Here is a 26,999-nt window from a genome sequence, read left to right on the forward strand (position 1 = left end):
GGCAACCTTGAAGGGTACAGTCTGGTTAGGGTCATGACGAGGCCACTGTAGCTGGCGTCAACGCAGGCGCACTTCACCCAAATTTTGTTCCGTCTTACGGAATCTTTAAAATGTTTTCTTGCTCTTAATCATAATTCAGTTTCACCTACGTCTTCTCTTTTTGCTGATTCGTACATACTCTCCTTCCACTCCTCCAATTCTATCTCCTCAATTTCCCTTTCTTCTTTCTTATCTTTTCTTTTTGATTTTTTAGCTTTTTACTCTTTTCTTGTTTTTATTATTCTAACAAATACAACCTAATCTTATCACTAAAATTATGCAAATTACACATGTTAATGGAAACAATATTTTGCCTACAAATGTACTACCAAGCTTTACTAAGAAATTTTTAATAGCAGCTATTTTCTTTCCAATCTTTTCCCAAACACCTTCAACCTCCAGTGGTACTATTTCATCATGCAATTCAGTAATATTCTTAATAAAAAATTTCAGATCTTTGCTTTCGTCAGGAATGTAAGTACAACAATGTTGAACCTTCAGCATTCCACAGACTCCACCCTCTTTTGCCAATAATATATCAAGGGCGAGTCGATTTTGCATTACCATAGCACGCATGGCAACCATTTCAGTGTTTACCAATAAAATCCTCCAGCGGTGCTTGTTGACAAGCGATCCACTACTGTTGATAATTTTCTAATTTTGTTTGCATTCAGAGTTATTCCCCCTGCTGGTATCAATGCTTCAAAAATGTCACCTACAATTTCTGCCCAGGATTCTCTCTTACTGATTACTTAAGCTACGTACACCATTTTCTCCTCTATCCATATAAAAAAAATTCGGAAAGACCAGGCCTACGTAACATGTGCCATACCAATGGTCTGGCAAACGATAATATGCCCTGTTCCCACAAATAAAATATAATGCAGGAAAGACTGGATCTTTACCACCTTTAAATCCCCATCCACCCATGATTCGATATGTATCATGGCACTCACTATTACCTAGAAAATAACTATCATACACAGTTTGATTCCTTCGGATGCAAAATTTCCCTTTCTGAGGCCTATCTAAAGCTATAGTTGGACTAGCTTCTCCTTTCAGATGTTTTTCTTTCCCTATATCCCAGACTGTTTTCTCCACTTTCCCTTCTGCTGCCTTTCTTTGCATTTTCAATCTCCTTTCTTCAACCATGTCTAAGAATGTCTTTTCCTCCTTCTTCAGACTGCATGTCAAATTGTTTCTAAAAATATACTCTAATGTTAGTTCTTTAGTTTCTAAGAAAAATTCACCTAATACCCTAGCAGGTTTTACTTTAATTTATTATAAGAAGGCACTTGCGCAAAAATGTTATCTACATCTGAAAAATAATATTCCAATTTCCCTGTCTGATAAAATAAACTAGCTATTACACTACATGGTATTCCATACGTTGCCGGGAGGTGATAAGTCACTCCTTCAGAAACAGATGCAGGTAACTGCATACATACGTAGCAGTCCTGTACGTCCATTGTCTTTACATATTCATACAATAATTGTGAAAACACATTATTAGAAAAATCTGTTATTGACCTGTCTTTATGCAAATAATTATTATCTATTCTAGTTGGAACTACCTTTGGAATTCTCCCTATATTAGTGTTCTCACTATGTCCCTCTAATGTATCTATAGTGACCTTAAAAGAAATGACATAAAAGCATTAATAATCCTGTACAACAACAACACATTTTACACCATCTTTTCATGAATGTACATCTACCTTTGCTATTATCTATGTTAGCCATCTTTGTTAAAATGGACTGTGTCTTTTGACTTAGCCTCTTTCACTTCACAACTAGTTTTCTAACCTATGGCTCTAACACCTATTTGGTTCTACCAGCCTCTATCTTCTGATTTAATTTCTGGTTTTCTTCATCAAGAGTTTCTTGATTTATTCAGTTTGGCATCTCATCATTCTTCACTTTCCTCTAGTCATCCAAATACAGAATATCCTGAACTTCCGTTTCTTCTTCTCCAATGTCGGACAAGAGAACTCTCAGGATTTCCGATTCTACTTCTTCTTCAACCACTTTCAGTACAGCCTCCTCTGGATTTCCTTGACTATCTGCCTCTTCTCCCTTTTCAGGCAGAGCCACGTACGTCCATTCCGGTGACTTATACTTCTGGTTAGGTTTCCTTGTTCTTTTACTCTCTTTATCCTCAGTTATTTTGTCTTCTTTTGGTTTTTCTTGACTTGTCACTTCATTCACCTGTTCAGCTCTTGGTGAATTCACTTGTGTCAGTCGATATCTCAGTTTCCCTATTATATTGGGTCAAACGTCATCTCTTGCAACTCTTTTTACTTTGCTTCCTTTGTCATTCTTTTCATTCCTCAAAGCTCTCCTTCTTAGAACTCGACCTTCAGGTATTTCATTTTCACTCTCTTCAGACTCTGTCTCAACTTGATTTGTCTTTTCAACGACTTCTTCTTCCACCGCTTGTTTTGTTTTCCCTACTTCTGTCCCTCCTCGGATCTCCGACACGCAATCTTCCGGCTGGCTACTTGTCCCTTCACCTAACTGGATGTTGCAGTTCCCTACACCTCCTCGGGGGTCTTCCGCAGAAATCTGTCCCTCTCTCTCTGTACCTGTCCCTTGTTCACTTAAATTTGTTATTTCAGGTGGAATTTCTCTCAGTCTCTCATCTGGTACTTCCTTTTCACGAATTTCTTTTATTGTTTCTTCAGTACTCTTTCCTCTTTTCTTTTTGTGTTTTTTTAGAACCCAGCACTTCTTGTTCGTTTCCAGAATCGCTGGATTCAGAAATCTGCAATCTTCTTCTCAGAGATCTACTTCTGGGGACCAAAGCTGGACTTGGTTCTGTTTCCCCCCTTTCAGAGTTTTCTCGTGTCTTTGACCCTTCGTCATCTGACTCAGTACTTGATTCTGATTCATCAAAATATTCTTTTCCTGTGCTGTCCACTGGATTTGGAATTCTCAAAGTGTGACTTGCCTCACTGTGGTACTCTGTATAAGTTCTAGATCCCTTCCGTAAAGAGAAATTTCCTCTGTAGTTTCAAAAGTGCTGCTTCATTTTTGACCCCTTCAATAACTCTGAGGGCATAAACGCCCAGCTCAATGCAATTGTTGCAGAACCTGCCTTGAGAACAGAAATCTTCAAGTGCACCAGTACTGGCATGGACAGCTATGTTAGTGGCCAGAGTTAACAAATTGTGTACTGGCTGTTTGGGCGTTTCCCTTCTCAAGTGCCAAGGTTGAGAGGGCCTTTTCACAGAAGTTTACATGGGAAGGAAAGAGCAAGAGCATGTGACTAAAGACTCACTGAAAAAGTATTGTATGGTGTAGGAAGGTGAATATCTGACTATGGTTACCCCCAAATTTTTGCCTAGTATCTAGCTGGTTTTTCGACTTAGTTGGCCTGAGATCCTGCCATTCAGGATCTCAGACTGGCTGTTCTCTCTTTAAAATGGACTCCATGTACCCTAGGTACATACCCAATTGGTTGGATCACCCTGTGAGCCCCTTTTACCAGTGTACACTAGGTACCCAGGGCATTGGTGTATCTAAGGCCTACCAGGGGCTGAAGCATGTATTGTGCCACCCCTGGCCTGGCCTAACAAATTTGACACAACTGGCTGATCACTCAGCTGGGGTAAGTTGGTGGAACCACCTCTTACTTAGGTGTAGTATACCTATACCTAACCTTAAATGGGACACATGTTAACCTATAAGTCACTCCTATTGCAGGCCTTAACAATCCTGAAGGCAGAGTGCTTGGTTCCACGTGAGATGGTGCTCTGGCATGAGCTGAGCCTGTCTGCAGTGGTCGGAACAACTTCCTTCTACCGTTTCCAGATATCGTCATACCATATACTCTTAAGTGCATTATGAACCTCGCGGTTAAATGCTATCTTTGGTTTGGCTTTATCAAAACATGTCGAGTAAGGTGTCATACAAATTGGAATACTAACCCCTCGCCAATTCTGGCGACGGGGTTAGCATTCCACCCTTCTAGAGGGACACGACATGTACAGTACCTGAAACCCGGGTAAAATCAGACATAGCCTCAGCTCCACAAAATGGATGCTGCCACCACAGACACAAGTCTGCCCTCCTGCTGCTGGGAGTCCTTCCAGCTTGGGAGACGTGGACAAAGGGTTTCCTGTCAGGGGAGGTGCGAGCACCACCCCAGACAGGATTTTGTGTATTGGTCAGGTAGGGCTTGAAAGGAACCAGACATGCCTGAGGCTCACAAGGAGCCTCGGTGCATATGCCAGTTCAAACCGGTCCTGGGGCACACCAGCCCTGGACCTGGGGCACACCAGCCCTGGACCTGGGGCGAGCTGGACAAAGGTTTGGGGGTGTAACCACCCCCCTTCCTGGTCCCACCCATAGGGAGGGACCTAGCAGGTAATCCGGCCCCTAGAATCCGCTTAAAGGTAGGAGCTGTGTCCTAAGACTTCAGACATCCTGGAATCAACTTGAAACTAAGAAGAAGACGGGAACTTCGACATTCTGCTGCACAGAAGACTGAAGGAAATCTCCCCTGTGGTCAGGGAGTGACCACCTTGCTAACGCAAGCACCATCCAGCGAATCAACGTCTGCTTTGCCGCCGCCTCCCACCGGAGCCCGAGCCCAGAGACTGACAAGACCTGGACCTCCAGACCTCTCACCGCCCGATCCACAGTCCCTGAAAAGAGGAGACCCGTGGAGGCACCGAGACACGTGGAGCCAGCCATCTTGGAACGACAAGCTGCAAGCGCAACAACCGAGGCTCCCTCCAAGTTGTGCTTTGGGATCTGAGAAGCCCAACACCCGAGCAGCATCGGCACCAAAGGTGAGCCCTCCAGCATCTCCACGATCTGCGTGGGGCCCTTCTGCATTTTGCCACTCGACGCGCATAACCGGTTGCTGGCCTGCTGGCTAGTGGCCATCTTGGCGACGAACTTCAAGAACTACACTGCTGGTCTGGTTGCTCCAGACTGGCCCTTGCTCCCCTCCAAAGGAGCAGTCCCTCTGACCTTGCTGGTCAGAACCATCAGCTTATTTCATTTTCCACAACAATTGCTTTTGCCAAGGCTTGTTTGCTTCGATCAAGTCGCCGACACCGCCGACAGCGAGAGCCTGCGTGGGACAGCTCGTGAACAGACTCCTGGACGTCGTCGTCCTTCAGGGACCACGTGGCTGCAGAGACAAGCTGCACCTTTCCTCCTGTTTGCACCCGACATCGCCTGGTACCCACCTGGTGCCACGCTGGTCACTGGCTAGTGACTGTGAACACTGTCCCCTCTGCTTATTGGTCTTCTACAACCTCGATCCACCCTTGGATCCACTGCATCTCTTCTGGACCGACCGCCTGCAGCATCTTTGTCTCCAGGCTCCATTGAACAGAGAGAAGAAACCCGACGCACTTCGAGACCTATGCACCCGCTTCCTGTGGGTGAGGTAAAGCTGGCACTCCGGTGCCCAAGTGTAGAGAATCATCTCTAGTGTCTGTGTTTCCAATCCTGAGTTCATAGTCCATCCGGAAGATCCTTTTTGCAGTAACTTTGTAACTTTTACGCACCCATTGAAAACCTATGGGAGCCCGCGTGTGACTATTTGCTCTGCACACGCAAACCGTGGACCTCCTGGTCACTAACTAAAGTTAGCTCCTTGTAGGCCCAGCGATTCTAGAGGCCCTAGGCCTTTTCCCTTTCCTGTTCGTGGTACTTATACCACTATTTTAGTATATGGTTTGAGCGGCCACCAGGGCCTATCCATATAAAGTTCAACTTCTGTGTATTCTAACGTATTCTTGTTTAACGATTTGTGCTCCTGTGCTCATAAAGAGTCTAGGGGATACTTTGAGAAATAAATACATATATATTTTCAATATATATCTGTGTGGTGTCCTTTCATTGGTATAAAAGGGGGTTACATTTGGTAAAACAGCCTGCTTAACACGTTTCACGAGTTTAGCCTCAAAGACTGCTTAGCCTACGCTACCACTAGGGCAGCTGGTCCGATAAGGTTGACTTACAACCACACCATAAGGGTTGCTTGGCATGGTACAAGGTGGTCACTTTAACTAGTGAACAGCATATACCAGGCCAACTTCTCACATATGGTGTACTACAATAAGTTTAATTTGCAAAAATCTATTTGGACCTCATATATACTATACATACACTGTATATACCATGCGCTATCAGTGCAGTAATAAAAGCAAAACGTTCCATAAACACAGGAAAAGCACTGTTTCTGATGTTTTTAATGGCGCAAAAATGTGTAACCACTGATAAACACTGTATTTTTAACGTATTGAAATCACTTGAAAACACTGAAAATAAAACACCAGAATTGACCAAATATAGAAACTGAAAACAGGAAAGCCTAATTATAGTCCTTTGATGGAAGATTATTCGGGGCAGGGGTCCGATGGGGCCTGGGAATAGATGGATAGCATGGCGGATGCGGTCTCGTCTGTGAAGATGGTGGGTCACGTGGTTATGGTGGATGCCTTGGGCAAGATGAGGAGTCATGCAGTGAGGTGAGGGTGAACAGGTGTATGGTACCGTGGTGTGTGAGTAGGAAGCAGTAGGTGTTAGAGTGCATGAGAACTTGCAGGTGGCGCAGGAGAACAATTCTTCTAGGTCAGGCAGGCCCAACTGGAAGTTGTTGTATGTACTGGATATTTTACTGCAGAAGAATTGCGAGTGCTTGTTCTTCAGTGTTGTGAGGGGAAAGTGCCATTGGAGTAGGCCCCTTGAAGGTAACAATCTTTCAATATGGAGAAGATCTCTTTGCTGCTGTTGGAGCTGGCATCAATGCAGCCTGAAAGAGCAGAGCATTTCGAAGTTCAGGTCTGATGGTGGTAGCGTCTAAGGACGGATTTTAAGGTGATCCTGTCCGTGTTGTCCTCACTCATTCTACATTTGTGATAGAGTTGTTAGAAGTGGAGCTTCGACAACCCGAGGTACTCCATGTAACAACTGGGATGTGGTCTGGATCTTGGTGCTCTGATGGACTAGACGAGAGCCAGGGAGTGATCTAGTTGTTTAAATCAGTGTTGGTGTTTGGTAAGTTGTTGCTGTTTCGGGCCGTGTTTCATGAGTTCAGACATCCAAACTTCCTCTGGATCATGGTTCCAGTTCCGGTGGGCTAGCCTGGCAGTGGATATGTGATGGTGTAGAACTGGAATGGTACATTTGAGGAGGGCATGGTCAGCCAGGTGATCAACATGGGCTTATTAACTATAGTTGCCGAAGGTGGTGAAAAACAGGTCCATGAGGCATCCAGCGTAGTGCAGGAGTTCCTTTACTTGTTGGAAAAGGCAGAGGTTCCCCAAGTCTTTGAGTGCTATGGGTGTGTTCAGATCGGTGAGATTTCGGTGGAATTCAGGTCTCTGTGGAGGAGGAAGTTGAGGATGAGGGCCACCATGAAGTCCACAATGGTGTTGGAAAACTTGGCTCGTGGTCCTGGTGGTATGTACAAGAGGGTATCGCTCAAGGTGAAGTTGGCTATGATGCTTAATTTGCAAGACAGATGTTACATGTTGCTGGGGTTTGTTTACGGAGGTGGTGCAGTCCTTGATGTTCTTGTTTACAATGGTGATGGCGTCGCCAGGCTTTTGTCTGTCTATCTTGCGATCTTGTAGTTGGGAGAGATGGCTGTGGCAATGTCAGGGTCACTGCGGGATTCAGCCAGGTCTCTGTGGTCGTGCAGCAAGTCCAAGATCTCACTGGCATATTTGATGAGTGAGCAGGTGCTGAGAAGCATGGAAGAGAAAGAAGTGAGAAAATTGTAAAGCAGATGGGTGTTGGGTGTCAATGCGGAAGTAGTAAGCAGTATGTGGGAGAGTGCATGAGAACTTGCAGGTGGCGCCGGAGAGCATTCCTTCCAGTTTTGGGGTGCAGCATGGAAGCAATGCAGCAAGCTTGGTTTTCAACATGAAGGGACACAAACAGGGGGGAGTGGTGAGGGGGTGGATTTGCGGACAGGGTGGAAACGGGATTCCTGGCATTGGGCACAGATGGGCTTGCCTTAGGTGCCTTTATGAAGCATCTGCCATTGAATACGTTCTGAGAGGTTGGGTAAGGGAAGGAGGGCAGCGGATAGTGGGTGGGGCAGGGAGGGTTTGTAAGAGGTTGCAAAACAGGTAAGGAGCGAGTGAGGCGGCCGAGGGAGAAAGAGCCAAAGTGTGGGGGTGGCAGAACAAGCAAAGAGCAGAAGATTTCTACCGTTTAGTACAGTGGGTACATGTCGTCCCCTCTAGAAGGGTGGGATCATACTCCCACACCAGTTACTGGTGTGGGTGTAGGATTCCAAGTTGTTTGACACCAAACACGACATGTTTTGATGCAGTCATTCCAAAGTTGGCATTTACAGCGAGGTTATAATGCACTTAAGAGTATATGGTTTAACCGCATCCACAAACAGCAGTAGAGAATAGACTCTGCTAGCTGCAGAGGGGGTCCTGCTCAGGCAGAAGCACCCCCTCACATAGTAAACCAAGCACCCTGCCCTCAGGATTGTCAGGGCCTGCTAGAGGGGTGACTGATAGGTTTATATGTGTGTGGATGGTGAGATATAGGAACCTATACCTCAGTGAGGAGTGCTAACACTACCTCACACAGACTGCAGTAGCAGGCCTGTAGTGTCAGATTGTGAATGCTTCCCAGGGGTGGCATAATACATGCTGCAGTCCCTGGTAGGCCTGTGAAGTACCAATGCCCTAGGTACATAAGGTACCATATACTAGGGGCTCATAAGGTACCACAGTATCCAATCACTAGTGCATCTAATATGCACACCAAGTTGTTTTAGAGAGATCAGTGAGACTGGGGCCCTGATTAAAAGAGACCCAGCCAGACTATAGTCAGAAACCAGTGTATACATCAGAAAAAAAGTGGGGGCAACATAAGTGCAGATCCTACTCTCCTACACAAACCAATTATCTTGACTGACATTTCCAATTCAATTGATAAGCTAAAACAAAACAAAAACCAACGCACCCAGACCAGATGGCTTCACAGCAAAATTCTACAAAAGATATTCCCAGTCACTCCAACCGACCATGTTAAAACGGTTTAACCACTTCGCAAGTTCAGGTGTTATTACAGGTACCACAGCAGAAGCCAACATTGTAGTAATCCCGAATAATGGGAAAGACCTCACACGCCCCAAAAACTACACGCCCATTTCCTTGATCAATTTGGACTGTAAAATCTATACAAAGATCCTAGCCAAACATCTCAACCTATTTTTCAACAATTAAAAAGTAATTCCCAGGTTGGCTTCTTTAAAAACCCTATGTCAAACGACAACACCTGTGCCATGTCCTAGATAAAGCTTCATCAGCTTTCTCAGCCTCTGTCTCTATCACACTAGACACCGAAAAAGCGTTTGGCAGAGTATCATGGACCTTCCTTAAACAGTCCCTTAGCGCTTTTAACCTAGGTGCCAAATTTATCAAAATTACCATGGTTCTATATACAAACCCAACCGCCCATAAATGCATCAATGGCTCCTTATCGCACCCATTTAAGCTACAAAAAGGCACCAGAAAGGGGTGGCCGCTTTCTCCATCCCTTTTCCTACTAGCACTGGAACCCCTTCTCTTAAACATTAAAGGCAACCCCAATATCTCGGGAATCAATGTCAATGAGAAAATAGTGAAACTTTTGGCTTACGCACACTATTTTAAGAGTCACAAAAAACCCAGGCCCCTCTATCCAGGCTCCAATGGAAACTATAGAACAATACTCTAAAGTTTCGGGATATGGCAATGCTTCTGGCCCTGGCCAGGCGAAGAGTGGCAATGCATTAGGGGGGGGGCGCAGACCGGTGCCGACGCTCAAACTCTGGCTTGCCGGCGCGCAATTTTGTCAGACACAGCTGACAGAATTTTTGGAACCTTATGCCGAGCGCTATCAGGCTGCGCGATATTTGGGGACCTCTGGTGAAATACCTACATAGCCTAGCAGACAACACCTTAGACCACGATGCCCCCGTAACTCGATAGTTGGTTTCCTAAATTCATCACAAGGTGGGGGTGGTTAGAAACCATTAATATGATGCTCACACCACTTAATCAGTATGCTCCCTACTATTTTCTGATGACTTCCACCACAAATTAGACAATGCTCTCACGATTCATTTGGCAAAACAAAAAAGCAAGAATAGCACTAAAGCGACTCAGTCTACATACCTCCCAAGGTGGCGTTAACCTGGGGAACTTAAAATGAGTATCAGACTGCCTTCCTAGCCAAACAAGGCACTTACTGGTTTCAGCCTCTACTATAGCCAACTATACCCCTGTATGGTTGGAGGTGGAAAGTGCTATTCTTAACAACTTAGACCCACTAACCCTGCTCGCTGTCAACTGCAAATATCTCACCGATTTAAAACCATACTAAAAAAACACCAAAAACGCCCTACTGAATAACTTTCCTCTCGGATGAAACGCTCTTCCCTAGCCTCCCTCTGGCGAAACCCAGATATTACTTACAATGGCCAAACACTCTATTGGGGTTCCTGGATCCTCAAAGGGATTTTCTTTCCCTTAACCGAGAATTCAAAAATTAGCAGATCACCTTTTAATTGATCTCTTACTAATAGCTGCAATTAAAACCATTACCTCTAATTGGAAAGACACACACAAGGCTCCTTTACAATCCTGGATCAATTGGATAACACATATCAGGGGGACGGACAATATCACCTTGCATCACTCCCCATGGAAACCGCAACAAATATATATTTGGAAGTCCTTAGAGGATTATTTTGATACTAATAAACACACAAACTGTACGCATGTTCCCCTATAATCTCGACTGGATGCAGCCACCTCCTATAACACTAAGGGAATTCGCATTGAAGTGCGTATCCGTATATCGCAACCCTCTCTACAATTCTGCTCTATAGCCTCACCTAGACATGTGATTATTTAACTTATTTTAATGCAGAGTATGCATACAACCAGGCACTATGGCAGCTCTTTCCAAGAGCATCGTATAACAAGTGAACATGGTCACCTGGCGGCACAGCTAAGATAACAATTTTACTTGTGCAGATAAATAATAACACCAATGTATTACTATGTCAGATAGTGTAAACAACCTTTACACATGTTTTCTTTAATGTGTAATTTACCGCTGTTCCAGAATTGTTTTCATCAAAACAAAAGAATACATACAAAATAATTCATAACAATATAATGAACTATTCGCAAGTTCACAATAAGAAATTTTCTTTTGTGTTTAAACGAAGAAAACATTCTTTTCTTTGGAGAGATATTGTGCGTGCCCAATGCATTTTAGGAAATTATTCTCTTCTTCAGGGGCCACTGTAAAAGATAATCAACCGATGTACTCATTTAAATGTCCTTCAGTATACAAAAGAGGAGTGCTTTGGCAGTGCCCTTTCCAAGAGACCTTGATTCATTATACTACCTCTGCCTACTTGTCCCCTCTGTATTTACTTAGTCTCCCTTCTTTTTTATATGATGGTTTATTTCTGAAAACTAATAAAGCTTATTTGGGGAATAGAGTCAAAGAAGTTTATGACTTGTTTGTAACTAACAAACATCTGCCATTGTCTCAACAGACAAGGGAAGGCAACCTATACCTGCTGTTTTTGATAAATTCTCTACGCTTAGAATAGAGTAGTTCTCTAATCTAATCAAAGCCACTAAATCCGGATCTCCATTAGACCCTTGTCCTGCAAAAATTGCGGATCATGTTCCAGAAATCCTAAGCTCCCAACTGACCACAATTTTTAAGGAAATAATCAACACTTGTTACTTCCCTCTTTAATGGAAGAATGCTTCCATCCTACCTTTAATTTTAAAAAACATGGTCTCGATCCTCAAGAGCGCGGTAGCTAGAGGCCCATCTCTAGGTAACCTTTTCCAACTAAGCTACTGGAGAAAGCTTTGAACACGGAACATATGTCATTCATGGACACTGGCGGCTTGATGACTCCCCTCAATATGGATTCAGAAATGCACATAGTACGGAGACAGCGTTGTAAACCAATTCGGAGGAGATGTGGTCCATCGTAGATGGAAGCTGTAAAGCTGCGCTGATACTTATTGATCTCTCGGCGGCCTTTGATACAATCAATCATACCATCCTGATCAACCGATTAGGAATGAGCGGCCTTGCCCATAGCCTGATAAAATCCTTTCTATCAGGAAGAGTGCAACAGGTTGCTTTAGGAGAAAACATTTCTGATACGTTTGCTTGCCATGTGGGTGCCTCAGGCTTACTCATTGAGCCCTACTCTTTTCAATCTTTATGTCACCCCACTGGCTAGGCTTATCGAATCTTTCGGATTCTCAGTGGTGTCGTACACCGATGATACCCAAATAGTGGTATCGATATCCAGCAAACCTGAAGACATTGCCTTAAGATTCAGCTCTCCTATGTCTCAAATAGACAGCTGGATGAAGTTACATTGTCTAAAGCTTAACTCCAGGAAAACTGAGGTCCTTCTCCTGGGCAAAGATGCTTCATTTTGGTCACCATGCTGGTGGCCTCAGGAAATGGGAGCACTTCTCTCGCCAGTCTAGAAAGTGAAGAACCTGGGGATGGTCTTCGACAATAAACTTAACCATGAAGATCAGGTTAATGCCCTTGCATCATCAAAATTCTTCACTTTAAGAATAATAAGGAACAGTGGACCCTCGCTTCCCTCAAACCTTCAGAAAACAGTAGTTAAAACTTTTGTCCTATATAAACTGGACTATGGGAACGCCCTAATTATGGGCATCCAGAAAGATTCCTTAATAAACTTCAGATGCTACAGACTGCATCGGCTTGATTCATGTTGGGAATCTCAAAGAGCAGTCTGCGTCTCAGGCCTGGTTAAGCCACACTGGCTTCTAGTGGCAAAGAGGATAGAATTTAAGGCTCTCTGCATAGCTTTCAAGGCACTGCATGACATAGAACCAGGCTATCTCCAGGACAGATTTGTTGGGAATATTCCATCCATAAAACTTAAATCCTTGGAAGCAAAGTGTTTAGTGCCCCCAAGGGCCGAATGAGCATCATGGGGTTGGCGCAGAAACTTCCTTTTGAGGACGGCAAAGCTATCAATGGAACTCATTCCCCATGGATCTAACTAACTGTTCAGACCGGCAGTCCTTTAGGAAATATCTTAAGACCTGACTTTTTAATAATTAAAGAAGCGTTATTTTATGGTTCCCATCCATGTCAGTAGCAGCGCCAAGATGTCACCAGGCATTCGAGTGCAACATAAAATTAAAAACAAATCAAGAGCACAGTACTCTGCTGGGACTGCAGCTATGGGTGCAAGCAGTTACAGTCTAACTTTACAGTAGATAGATACACAACATAACTGACAACCAATATAGGTTCTAGACCCAGCAGATCAGAACTGACAGCAATCACTGACTCGCAAGCAGAGTAACTACACAAGACTGTAATGCAAACCTAAAATGCCTGGGAACAGCAGGTGCAGATTAGCCAATAAGCCCAATAAAGGGTCTTGCTTTGGGGACTGAAGGTTGATGCTTGTACCTTTGCGTGATTGGAAGTGCACTCAACTATAATGATTTCAGAGAGCATATTAAAAGGTTCTCAGCTAGAAGACGCAGAATGGAAGCATGCCTCTGCTTATGCTCAACCTCAATCTGCAGATCACCGGAAAGAGGGGATACAACAAACTATTTTATAAACAGCATTGCTAGAAGACGCAGCAATTAAGTGTTTATTTCTTGCTGTATTGTGTGTGTGTATATATATATATATATATATTCACTTAAAAAACCATAGGTTTCATACATGTTATAGTTAGCTGCACATTTCCCTCGTAAAAAACCAATGAAATTCCCCCGTTATAGTTAGTAAAGGGAACTATAACTCACGCGACAGCAATCCACTGCTGATGACGTCAGATATTACATCACTGTATTTATTCACTTATTTACCCATTTTTATTTCCTTTAACCTTTAGCTATACATATTTAATAAATATTTATTTTACAGAAAGACACATATGTCAGTGATGTAATATCTGTCATCAGCAGTGGATTGCGGTCGCGTGAGTTATAGTGCCCTTTACTAACTATAACGGGGGAATTTCATTGGTTTTTTGCGAGGGAAATGTGCAGCTAACTAGAACATGTGTGAAACCTATGTTTTTTTAAGTGAATTTGCAAGGTTTTTTAAATGCCAATTCCTAACTATAACATGTGTGAAACCTATTGTTTTTTCAGTGAATTTGTACGTTTTTTTAAATGCTAAGTTATGTATTTTTTATTTTTATTTTTTAAGGTTTTTCACCGTGCGCGTACCGTGCGCGCACGTTGCGCTTCGAGCACCGTGCGCGCTTGGTGGTCGCACAGTGCGCTTCGCGCACCGTGCGCCCACTTTACGCCGTTCGCGTAATTTTCCCTTTTCTACCGTGCGCGCAAGGTAAGCGCACTCCCCGATTTTTGGTAAAAATATTAAAAACATTTATGGCCCTTGGGGGTCCTTTGGGGACCCCCTGACAATGGCTAGGGGGTCAGGAACTGTCCACCCTGCCCCCTTTTCATGTTCTCCACCTTTATTTTCCACCTCCCTCGGACTGCGAGAGACAAAATGGCGGCCGACACTTCCTGGTTTCGACAGATTCGAATGTTTACTAAGATCTAACAACCAATCAGAATTGCGCTCGCGCACGGCAGGGTGCCAGTAGAATATGAATATATATATATATATATATATATATATTACCTACTGGCGGTCGCCAGTAGGTAGTTATAGTTAGGACCACGTTTCCATAGGAAATCCGCAACATTCTATTTTGAATAACTTTGGCGCCGGTCGACGAATCCTCGCAAATTTTTCAAAATAGGTGGGGCGCTACGCTCCGCTCCTACCCTGAAAGTCTCGGGGGGATTCGTCAAGCGGGGGCTGAGATAAAAGGGGGGTCCCAAAACGCGTTTTTCCCATGCATTTTTCCATAGGACCTTTAGACAGGGCTACAGCCCGAACGGCTGAACAGAATTACTTGAAATTTGGCAGAGAGGTAGTCCTCAGGTCAAGGAAGTGCCTTTTGTAGGTTTGGTGTAAATCTGTTCAGTAGATTCTGAGAAAATAGCCTTTAAATCAATATATATATCTGAGCCAGCTTACGGTGCGCTTACGGTACGCTTACCGTACGCGTACGGTGGCGTGCGCGAGCGCGATTCTGATTGGCTCTTAGATCTTAGTAAACATTCGAATCGGCCGAAACCAGGAAGCGGCGGCCGCCATTTTCTCTCTCGCACTGAGAGTGATGATGAAAATACAAAGCACAAAAACATGTAAAGGGGCTGTTTAGACAGCTCCCACACACATAGCCATGTTGAGGGAGTCCCCAAAGATCCCCCAAGGCCAAAAACGGATTTTTTTTTTTTCGCTAATTTCGCCGATTACGCTTACCGTACGCGTACGGTAAAAAATGATATAAAAAAAAAAATTATCCACACTCTCCCCACCCCGTGTGCAATTGCATGGCTTATAACAGATGAGATAAACTATAATATTTTACAAAAAATAAAATAAAAAATAAAAATTATCCACACTCTGTCCACCCCGTGTGCAAATGGTGCCCGAAGGGCACCATTTGTGCATGGCTTATAAAAATTACGAAAAATTAAAATATTACCTTTCAAAACGAAGTGCATCATATGTCCTCCATGTGCGCACGGTGCGCGAAGCGCATCGTGCGTACATGGCCCATCTAGCGTAACGTGGGCACGCGGTGCGCGTAGCGCACCGCGTGCCCACCGTGCGTGCACGGCACTAACTGCACGGCACTAACTGCGTAAAGTGGGCTTCGCGCACCGCGGACGGAACGAACTGCGTTAAGTGGGCGCGCACGCCACGAATGGCGTAAAGTAACTTAGCATTTAAAAAACCGTACAAATTCACTGAAAAAACCATAGGTTTCACACACGTTATAGTTAGGAATTAGCATTTAAAAAACCTTGCAAATTCACTGAAAAAACCATAGGTTTCACACATGTTATAGTTAGCGGAAATTTTACTGATTAAAAAACCAATGAAATTCCCCCGTTATAGTTAGTGCAGGCAACTATAACTCACGCGACCGCAATCTTCTGCTGATGACATATGTGTCTTTATGAAAAAAAAATATTTGTAATATATGTATAGCTAAAAATGTATGGAAGAAGACATGGGCAAATAAGTGTCTAAATACAGTATTAGCATCAGCAGAGGATTGCGGTCGCGTGAGTTATAGTTGCCTGCACTAACTATAACGGGGGAATTTCATTGGTTTTTTATCAGTAAAATTTCCGCTAACTATAACATGTGTGAAACCTATGGTTTTTTCAGTGAAATATATATATATATATATATATATATATATATATATATATATATATATATATATGAATCCGAAATTGGCTCAGATGTACCCGACTTCAGGCGCTACTCGACGGGTGCGTTGCCTCGCGGTTGAGCCACCACAGCACTCCCACAAAGGAAGAAAAGGTCGCACTCCAACCAGATAACTTGTTCACGGTTGTTGTTTGAGCAAACAACAACCGTGAACAAGTTATCTGGTATAACGAAACGCGTTGGTAAATTGTTGGCTCTGCGACCTTGAAGGAATAAAACGAAGTTTGAAAGCTGGTTGGAGTGCGACCTTTTCTTCCTTTGTGGGAGTGCTGTGGTGGATATATATATATATATATACACACATACATACATACATACACACATACATATACACACACACATATATATATATATATATATATAGATATGGGAATGCCCTTGTATTGTGCTGAATGCAGAGAATTCTCTGGTGCGCTAAAGCACCTCATAAAATTAGTTTTGGTACGTTCAACACGATTTGATTAGATGAACGGTCATGTGGATAGGAGTTCGAATATACAAATTTTCTTTTCTTTTTTTCTCGTTTGGGAATGAGAACGAATTGAGCTACAAACCTATATCTGCACAGAAATCAAGTGGTCAATTTGCCTCAATTGTCAGATTTGTAGCAATCACAGTGCAAGGATGCAGGAAGTCAGAGAACCACAACACAGCAGAGAAGAGAGCAATAATAGGGAGATGTTTTTTTTTTTTTCTTTCCAAAACCCGGGCAGAGGTCATGGTTAATATGGAAACCAGGTTAGGGCACAATCCATCCACATTTTTTCATTGTGAAAGGGAGCTCTTACATTTCAAATGTAAACACACGCCGTTTAAAGGTGTGTTAGCAGAGATGCAATGTAAAACAGTACAAAATGGAAGAACATTATTTCTGAACAGTTGTATCTTACCATTTCCATTGCAGAGCCAGAGTTGCCGCCATTTCCAGTGGGCGTTTTCTGTGGAGAAGTATAGTGATCATTCCAGGTGTTGGATAAGCTTCCTTCTGTAAATCAGCCAATTGTAGAAATGCATTGAGAAGTAAATGTTAAACTATCAAGAAATCACGGCAGCAAAAAGAAAAATGCAGTATTTTAAAGAACTGTAAGAGTCTGCTAAGAATTACTTGCCTTCAGTAACAATAATTCTGGGGGATACATAATCCTACTGTAGATGTCTCTAACTGGCAAACCGGTCTGGAAACATTTCCGCAGTAAAAGTTCTCTAGTGCCACCAAGTGGGTTCACCCTGATCAATGTGATCACATTAAAGTATATTAAGTGCCTAACGGCATTCTGGTGCCAATTCTTTGTACTTTTTCCATGTCCTATTGATACAAACAAAGAGGGCCTGAGAGACCATCAACAGTCACAATTATAGCACACGTTCTTAATCATGGCAGACATTCATCAGGGGAGGAGTGAGGGTGCTGCAGAATCTGCATGAAGATTATGTATCCACAAGAAATATTGCTACGAAAGTTAAGTACATTTTTGTTAAGATATATGCATCTTCCAGCAGATTCCTACCTTTAGGATTTAGTCACAAAGCAAAACTTTTCCGGGAGGGGTCCTCGGGTAGTACAGTTTAACACAGAACGTCATGCAGCACAGCCCTGGTAAAGCAATCATCACTGTGCGATTGGTCTGAAGTTGTGACATTTGATAAAAGTATATAAGGATGTCCTTGTGGACGCAAAACAATACCAGCCACCATAGTAAAGCCTCTAGTGAGAGCCATGGAAGCAGTACTGAAAGTGAATGGGCATGAATTCCTGCTAGAAGATCGTGGTTAGATAAGGTTTAACAGACCTTGAAACAACAGATCGAGGACCTAATGCAAAACTGTGAGCTCGGTTACCAACTAGCACTTTCTTTCCTCCAGGGGAGCCCAAAAACAGATGACAGTCAACGCCTGTTTAGTGTGGTCGATGTAGTATATTGCATATGCCCATGTTCCAGTCTATGCAGCAGCTCCTCTTCTGCGATTGCATAAGGAGGGAAGAAAGATGGAAGAGTAACAGACTTGCTCATATGAAAGGCAGATACTGTCTTGGGTAGGAAAAATGAGCAGGTACGGAAAGACAACTGAAGAAAACCGTGAAGGGCAAACAAACTGAGAGGGTCTGAAATCTGGGATCATATGGGGCACACGTTACCGCTACCAACAGCACTGTCTTCAGAGTGAGAAGTCACACCAGACGACTGTTATGCAACTGAAATTAAGCTCCCATGAGTAAAGTCAGCATGGTCAACACAAGATTCGAATCCCACTAGAGAACGTCATCAGAGCAGGTCGGGGACGCACTGGAAGCCAATGCTTCCAGTATGTAGGAGGAAAAAAAGAAGCTTTTTTCCTCTGTGGGGCACTGTGGACAACAAAGAAGGGTGCTTTTCCTTTCCCCCGGTGTCTCTTAGCAGTGTATTCCTACTGCGGGTAGGGCCATAATTCCACAGCAGAAATACATTGTTAGATCTGGGGGTCTCTAGTTGGCAGAGGTAAGTACCTTTAGCCAAATAAAGACCCTTGCTTCTAGACAGGGTAAGGGGGAAAAACAATGTTGATAACCTCTGCTCACTCCCTTGGTAGCATGGCACGAGCAGACAGGCTTATCCCCAAGGCAATGTGTAAAGTATTTGTACCAACACTCACAGTAATATAGTGCAACACCACAAATTAACACCACTCAGGTTACTTATAAAAATAAAGTTATCTTTATATGGATTAGGCAGACCAAAAGCGACAGAACAACATACACCATAAAAAGGTGTCTTAAATGAAAAAGGTTCTCTCGCAGTGTTCTTTGTAATCCTTGTGGAAACAGTTCACTTTATTTATGTTCTCTTTGTTGAAACGTTCTGGTAAGCACAAACCCACTTGCAGGCTCAGTATGGCTGGGAGCCCTTGTTGCTAGCGTGGGGGGAAATTACTTGGAAAATGCCAATAAGATGCCCCTAATCGATGACTGCCCCTCGGTACTCTTAGCACAGAATGTGCTACTGGGGCTTTGCTTGAATCCCCTTCAGAAAATCCCCCTTAGCAAATGCGCAGGATCGCGCCAGTCACCAAAAGGACGCTGTCCTCATAAACTACCCCCATAAACTGCCCCGCGGTACTCGTAAATCACCGCAAGGGCGCTGTCCTTGAATCTCGTCCCCGCCGTAGCACGGAAGGTGCTACAGTTGCGTGTTCAACTTGGATCAGGGAAATCACTTCCTTGGGAATGCGCGCACGCGCCAGCCGCCCACGAGGATTTAATGATTCTCAAAGCGGACTGCCAGCAGTGCATTACTACACGGTTTCACCCCTTTTGTAGGCTCCGGTTACCTTGTGTATGCGGGGGATGCTGGGCAGTTTGTGCCGATCTTCAGCGGGTCAGCTCCTTCCTCAGCGGGTCAGCTCCTTCCTCAGCGGGGCAGCTCCTGCCTCGGCGGCGCTCCCTGGTTTCTGGGATCGCTCCGCCCTTGATGACGAGTGTGGGGAGGCCCCGGTTGCTAGGGGACGCCTCATGCTACGCACTACTTCACACAGCTCTGCCAGGGCAAGCCTCTGTGTTAATTGAAGCCCTCGATGCGGGAACCAATCCCAGCACGGCTTTGCCTTGATGTCGGCGAGGGGGGTGGAACAAATGCATGCGAGCATCCCGGGCCGGCGGCGGTGATTTTTCCTGATACAGCGCTTCTCTCCTCATTTCTCGGACCAGGCCGGTGGGGGTTTCGGCCCCTTTGATTACGGTCTCGGGTAGTGCACGGGCACGCACTCTCGAGCGCTGAGTCAGCCCTTCAGGGGATTTGCGATGGAGGCACAGCAGACCCCATGCAGAGCCCCGCTGTGTGCCGATAGCACACCGAGTTAATTACAATCAGGCAGGCAGGGCAGTGTTCACGAGGCCACAGGTAGTGCGCAGCAACACGCACTCTTTGTGTCCCTGAGTTTGATAACAGGAGGCCAGCTCTTCCCAGGCCCTTGGAGACAGGTGGACGTCAGAGGGGGCAAAGCACACAGCACAGCTCCTCTTCAGGTAAGGAGGACACAGCAGACAGCCCCTTGGTCCTCTTCCTCAGCAATCACAGCAACTGCAGGTCAGCTTCCAGACACTCCGCAATGGCAGCACTTTTCCTCAGTCACGAAGTTGTTCTTCCTGTGTGAGGGGTCCAGGACCCAGTTCTGGGTGCACTCTGCCAGTGCACATTTTCTTCCTTTGTGAGTGTGGGCCAGGGCCATCATACGCACCGCAGGAGGTGGAGTCAGCATTGTGGAAGGCAGGCACAGCCCTATTCAGACCCAGGTGCTACTCCTCCCCACCACTCTACATGCAGATGTGTCTATTCAGCCTAGTGCGGATTCACCCAGTCTCCTGGAGCCACCCCAGCCCCTGTCACTCACAAACCAGACAGTCAATCCACAAACAGGCAGAGGCACACAGAAAGGCTGAACAAGAAAATAGCCACTTTCTAAAAGTGCTATTTCCAAACTTAGAATTTAAAAACCATCTTCACTAAAAGATGTGTTATTAAATTCTGAGTTCAGGGATACCAGATTCCATAGGTCTATCTTGCCGTTATAGGAAGATATGCAGGTAAACATGTTACACAGCATTCCCCATGTTATCCTATGGGCAAGATAGCCTTTCAGTAGTGAAAAACTGAAATTGGCAGCATTTCACCATCAGGACATGTTACCAACACTACATGTCCTACCTTTCACATACACTGCACCCTGCCCGGGGGGTACCTTGGGCCTACCACAGGGGTGTCCAATGTGTAAGAAAAGGAAAGGGTCAGGCCTGGCCAGTGTGTACACTGGCCAGGACAGCATGGCAGTTCACAGACTGCTCACAGGCACTGCAGTGGTAGGCCTGAGACACCATTTTAGGGCTACTCATGTGAGTGGCACAATCAGTGCTGCAAGTCCACTAGTAGCATTTGAATCACCATCCCTGGCACACCCAGTGCACTTTACTAGGGACCTACTGGCAAAGCAAATAGGTTATCAATGATTGGCCTATCACAGTAATAATTTAACCAGGGAGCACTTGCACTTTGGGCACTTTGCTACTGCTGAACAGTGCCAAAGCATCTAAATCAGCAAAACTAGATCCATCACAGTGTCAAAAATGTAGGAGTGGAGGCAAAAAGTCAGGGAAAACCACGGCAAGGATGCCAGGTCTAACATGCATCCACTAGGCCACCAGGGATTTTTGGGGGGTATTAGGAGCGGCTCGTTGGGCAAGGGCCGCTCCCTTTCATAGTTTGGCAAACTTTGGCACAAACTCACTAGACACCAGGGATATGTTATTTGGCATGTGGGGGAGTGGCCTCTTAGGCAAGGGCGCTACCCTTTTTGAAGGCATTATTTTGGCTGGGGGGCAGAAACCCACTAGACACCAGGGATATTGTAATTTAACACATGGGAGAGCCGCCCCTTAAGCAATGGCCCTCCCCCTATTTTGGGGCATTATTTTGGCCTTGCAGATCAGCCATATTTTTAGGTCGATCTGCCCCAAACAGGGGCAGAAACCCACTAGACAGCAGGAATTGAATTTGACATGTTACATTTATTGATCGCTAGGGCAAGGGCCACTCTCCATCATAGGGGCAACACTTTCGGCACTTTCTGCCCCTCTGAGGGAAGAGCAGCCTTATTTTTAGGCCCATCTGCCCTCAAGTAGCAGAAAGCCACTAGACAACAGGGATTTTCTTTGTGCATCAGGAAGCGGCCCCTTAGGCAAGAGTCGCTTCACATTATGGGGACAATATGTTGCACGTTGTCTGCCCCAGGGGAAAGATCAGCCTGATTTTTAGGCCCATCTGACCGCAAAGGGGGTAGAAAGCTACTAGAGACAAGGGTTTTTCTTTATTTTTATATATCGGGAGTGGCCAGTTAGGCACGGGTCTCTCCACATTATAGGGGTAATAATGTGTCCATTTCCTGGGTCACCCTGGGGCACCTCAGACATATTTTTAGAGCAATCTGCTCCAAGGGTGTCAGAAAACCACTCGAAGAAACCAAGGAAGTGAGTGTGAGAGCGCGCGCGCAAGAGAGGGAGAGAGCGAGCGCGCGCGCAAGAGAGGGAGAGAGCGAGCGCGCGCGCAAGAGAGAGGGAGAGAGAGAGCGAGCGCGCGCGCAAGAGAGAGGGAGAGAGAGAGAGAGAGCGCGCGCAAGAGAGAGAGAGCGCGCGCGCGCGCAAGAGAGAGAGAGAGCGCGCGCGCAAGAGAGAGAGAGCGCGCGCGCAAGAGAGAGAGAGAGCGCGCGCGCGCAAGAGAGAGAGAGAGCGCGCGCGCGCAAGAGAGAGGGAGCGCGCAAGAGAGGGAGAGGGAGAGAGAGCGCGCAAGAGAGGGAGAGGGAGAGAGAGCGCGCAAGAGAGGGAGAGGGAGCGAGAGCGCGCAAGAGAGGGAGAGAGCGCACGCGCGCAAGAGAGGGAGAGAGCGAGAGCGCGCAAGAGAGGGAGAGAGCGCACGCGCGCAAGAGAGGGAGAGAGCGCACGCGCGCAAGAGAGGGAGAGAGCGCACGCGCGCAAGAGAGGGAGAGAGCGCACGCGCGCAAGAGAGGGAGAGAGCGCACGCGCGCAAGAGAGGGAGAGAGCGCACGCGCGCAAGAGAGGGAGAGAGCGCACGCGCGCAAGAGAGGGAGAGAGCGCACGCGCGCAAGAGAGGGAGAGAGCGCACGCGCGCAAGAGAGGGAGAGAGCGCACGCGCGCAAGAGAGGGAGAGAGCGCACGCGCGCAAGAGAGGGAGAGAGCGCACGCGCGCAAGAGAGGGAGAGAGCGCACGCGCGCAAGAGAGGGAGAGAGCGCACGCGCGCAAGAGAGGGAGAGAGCGCACGCGCGCAAGAGAGGGAGAGAGCGCACGCGCGCAAGAGAGGGAGAGGGAGAGAGAGCGCGCAAGAGAGGGAGAGGGAGAGAGAGCGCGCAAGAGAGGGAGAGGGAGAGAGAGCGCGCAAGAGAGGGAGAGGGAGCGAGAGCGCGCAAGAGAGGGAGAGAGCGCACGCGCGCAAGAGAGGGAGAGAGCGAGAGCGCGCAAGAGAGGGAGAGAGCGCAAGAGAGGGAGAGAGCGCACGCGCGCAAGAGAGGGAGAGAGCGCACGCGCGCAAGAGAGGGAGAGAGCGCACGCGCGCAAGAGAGGGAGAGAGCGCACGCGCGCAAGAGAGGGAGAGAGCGCACGCGCGCAAGAGAGGGAGAGAGCGCACGCGCGCAAGAGAGGGAGAGAGCGCACGCGCGCAAGAGAGGGAGAGAGCGCACGCGCGCAAGAGAGGGAGAGAGCGCACGCGCGCAAGAGAGGGAGAGAGCGCACGCGCGCAAGAGAGGGAGAGAGCGCACGCGCGCAAGAGAGGGAGAGAGCGCACGCGCGCAAGAGAGGGAGAGAGCGCACGCGCGCAAGAGAGGGAGAGAGCGCACGCGCGCAAGAGAGGGAGAGCGCGGGAGAGAGCGCGCGCGCAAGAGAGGGAGAGAGCGCGCGCGCGCGAGAGAGAGCGCGCAAGAGAGGGAGAGAGAGAGAGAGCGCGCGCGCAAGAGAGAGAGAGAGCGCGCGCGCAAGAGAGGGAGAGAGCGCGCGCGCAAGAGAGGGAGAGAGCGCGCGCGCAAGAGAGGGAGAGAGCGCGCGCGCAAGAGAGGGAGAGAGCGCGCGCGCAAGAGAGGGAGAGAGCGCGCGCGCAAGAGAGGGAGAGAGCGCGCGCGCAAGAGAGGGAGAGAGCGCGCGCGCAAGAGAGGGAGAGAGCGCGCGCGCAAGAGAGGGAGAGAGCGCGCGCGCAAGAGAGGGAGAGAGCGCGCGCGCAAGAGAGGGAGAGAGCGCGCGCGCAAGAGAGGGAGAGAGCGCGCGCGCAAGAGAGGGAGAGCGCGCGCGCGCGCAAGAGAGGGGGAGAGCGCGCGCGCGCGCAAGAGAGGGAGAGAGCGCGCGCGCGCGCAAGAGAGGGAGAGAGCGCGCGCGCGCGCAAGAGAGGGAGAGAGCGCGCGCGCAAGAGAGGGAGAGAGCGCGCGCGCAAGAGAGGGAGAGAGCGCGCGCGCAAGAGAGGGAGAGAGCGCGCGCGCAAGAGAGGGAGAGAGCGCGCGCGCAAGAGAGGGAGAGCGCGCGCGCGCGCGCAAGAGAGGGAGAGAGCGCGCGCGCGCGCAAGAGAGGGAGAGAGCGCGCGCGCGCGCAAGAGAGGGAGAGAGCGCGCGCGCGCGCAAGAGAGGGAGAGAGCGCGCGCGCAAGAGAGGGAGAGCGCGCGCGCGCGCGCAAGAGAGGGAGAGAGCGCGCGCGCGCGCAAGAGAGGGAGAGAGCGCGCGCGCGCGCAAGAGAGGGAGAGAGCGCGCGCGCGCGCAAGAGAGGGAGAGAGCGCGCGCGCGCGCAAGAGAGGGAGAGAGCGCGCGCGCAAGAGAGGGAGAGAGCGCGCGCGCAAGAGAGGGAGAGAGCGCGCGCGCAAGAGAGGGAGAGAGCGCGCGCGCAAGAGAGGGAGAGAGCGCGCGCGCAAGAGAGGGAGAGCGCGCGCGCGCAAGAGAGGGAGAGAGCGCGCGCGCGCGCAAGAGAGGGAGAGAGCGCGCGCGCGCGCAAGAGAGGGAGAGAGCGCGCGCGCGCGCAAGAGAGGGAGAGAGCGCGCGCGCGCGCAAGAGAGGGAGAGAGCGCGCGCGCGCGCAAGAGAGGGAGAGAGCGCGCGCGCGCAAGAGAGGGAGAGAGCGCACGCGCGCAAGAGAGGGAGAGAGCGCACGCGCGCAAGAGAGGGAGAGAGCGCACGCGCGCAAGAGAGGGAGAGAGCGCACGCGCGCAAGAGAGGGAGAGAGCGCACGCGCGCAAGAGAGGGAGAGAGCGCACGCGCGCAAGGGGGAGAGAGCGCACGCGCGCAAGGGGGAGAGAGCGCACGCGCGCAAGGGGGAGAGAGCGCACGCGCGCAAGAGGGGGAGAGCGCGGGAGAGAGCGCACGCGCGCAAGAGGGGGAGAGAGCGCACGCGCGCAAGAGGGGGAGAGCGCGGGAGAGAGCGCGCGCGCGCAAGAGAGGGAGAGCGCGCGCGCGCAAGAGAGGGAGAGCGCGCGCGCGCAAGAGAGGGAGAGCGCGCGCGCGCAAGAGAGGGAGAGCGCGCGCGCGCAAGAGAGGGAGAGCGCGCGCGCAAGAGAGGGAGAGCGCGCGCGCAAGAGAGGGAGAGCGCGCGCGCAAGAGAGGGAGAGCGCGCGCGCAAGAGAGGGAGAGCGCGCGCGCAAGAGAGGGAGAGAGCGCACGCGCGCAAGAGGGGGAGAGAGCGCACGCGCGCAAGAGAGGGAGAGCGCGGGAGAGAGCGCGCGCGCGCAAGAGAGGGAGAGCGCGCGCGCGCAAGAGAGGGAGAGCGCGCGCGCGCGCAAGAGAGGGAGAGCGCGCGCGCGCAAGAGAGGGAGAGCGCGCGCGCGCGCAAGAGAGGGAGAGCGCGCGCGCAAGAGAGGGAGAGCGCGCGCGCAAGAGAGGGAGAGCGCGCGCGCAAGAGAGGGAGAGCGCGCGCGCGCGCAAGAGAGGGAGAGCGCGCGCGCGCGCAAGAGAGGGAGAGCGCGCGCGCGCGCAAGAGAGGGAGAGCGCGCGCGCGCGCAAGAGAGGGAGAGCGCGCGCGCGCGCAAGAGAGGGAGAGCGCGCGCGCAAGAGAGGGAGAGCGCGCGCGCAAGAGAGGGAGAGCGCGCGCGCAAGAGAGGGAGAGCGCGCGCGCAAGAGAGGGAGAGCGCGCGCGCAAGAGAGGGAGAGCGCGCGCGCAAGAGAGGGAGAGCGCGCGCGCGCAAGAGAGGGAGAGCGCGCGCGCGCAAGAGAGGGAGAGCGCGCGCGCAAGAGAGGGAGAGCGCGCGCGCAAGAGAGGGAGAGCGCGCGCGGGGGAGAGCGCGCGCGCGCGGGGGAGAGCGCGCGCGCGCGGGGGAGAGAGCGCGCGCGCGGGGGGAGAGAGCGCGCGCGCGGGGGAGAGAGCGCGCGCGCGGGGGGAGAGAGCGCGCGCGCGGGGGGAGAGAGCGCGCGCGCGGGGGGGAGAGAGCGCGCGCGCGGGGGGGAGAGAGCGCGCGCGCGGGGGGGAGAGAGCGCGCGCGCGGGGGGGAGAGAGCGCGCGCGCGCAAGGGGGGGAGAGCGCGCGCGCGCAAGGGGGAAGAGAGCGCGCGCGCGCGCAAGGGGGGAGAGAGCGCACGCGCGCAAGAGAGGGAGAGAGCGCGCGCGCGCAAGAGAGGGAGAGAGCGCGCGCGCGCAAGAGAGGGAGAGAGCGCGCGCGCGCAAGAGAGGGAGAGAGCGCGCGCGCGCAAGAGAGGGAGAGAGCGCGCGCGCGCAAGAGAGGGAGAGAGCGCGCGCGCGCAAGAGAGGGAGAGAGCGCGCGCGCGCAAGAGAGGGAGAGAGCGCGCGCGCGCAAGAGAGGGAGAGAGCGCGCGCGCAAGAGAGGGAGAGAGCGCGCGCGCAAGAGAGGGAGAGAGCGCGCGCGCAAGAGAGGGAGAGAGCGCGCGCGCAAGAGAGGGAGAGAGCGCGCGCGCAAGAGAGGGAGAGAGCGCGCGCGCGCAAGAGAGGGAGAGAGCGCACGCGCGCAAGAGGGAGAGAGCGCACGCGCGCAAGAGGGAGAGAGCGCACGCGCGCAAGAGGGAGAGAGCGCACGCGCGCAAGAGGGAGAGAGCGCACGCGCGCAAGAGGGAGAGAGCGCACGCGCGCAAGAGAGGGAGAGAGCG

At 49.4% G+C, this 26,999-nt stretch overlaps 1 protein-coding gene across 1 annotated transcript in view; it reads right to left on the reverse strand.

Moving 5' to 3' along the window:
* LIN9 (lin-9 DREAM MuvB core complex component) overlaps positions 1 to 26,999 on the reverse strand; it is a 490,456-nt gene that overhangs the window by 377,872 nt on the left and 85,585 nt on the right. Inside the window, exon 3 of the mRNA XM_085610417.1 lies at positions 17,289 to 17,383. Within this exon, the coding sequence (XP_085466543.1) occupies positions 17,289 to 17,383 (95 nt within the window). The remainder of the gene's footprint in view (positions 1 to 17,288; positions 17,384 to 26,999) is intronic.

This window comes from Triturus cristatus, chromosome 6, assembly GCF_964204655.1.
Source record: "Triturus cristatus chromosome 6, aTriCri1.1, whole genome shotgun sequence".
Lineage (NCBI taxonomy): Eukaryota > Metazoa > Chordata > Amphibia > Caudata > Salamandridae > Triturus > Triturus cristatus.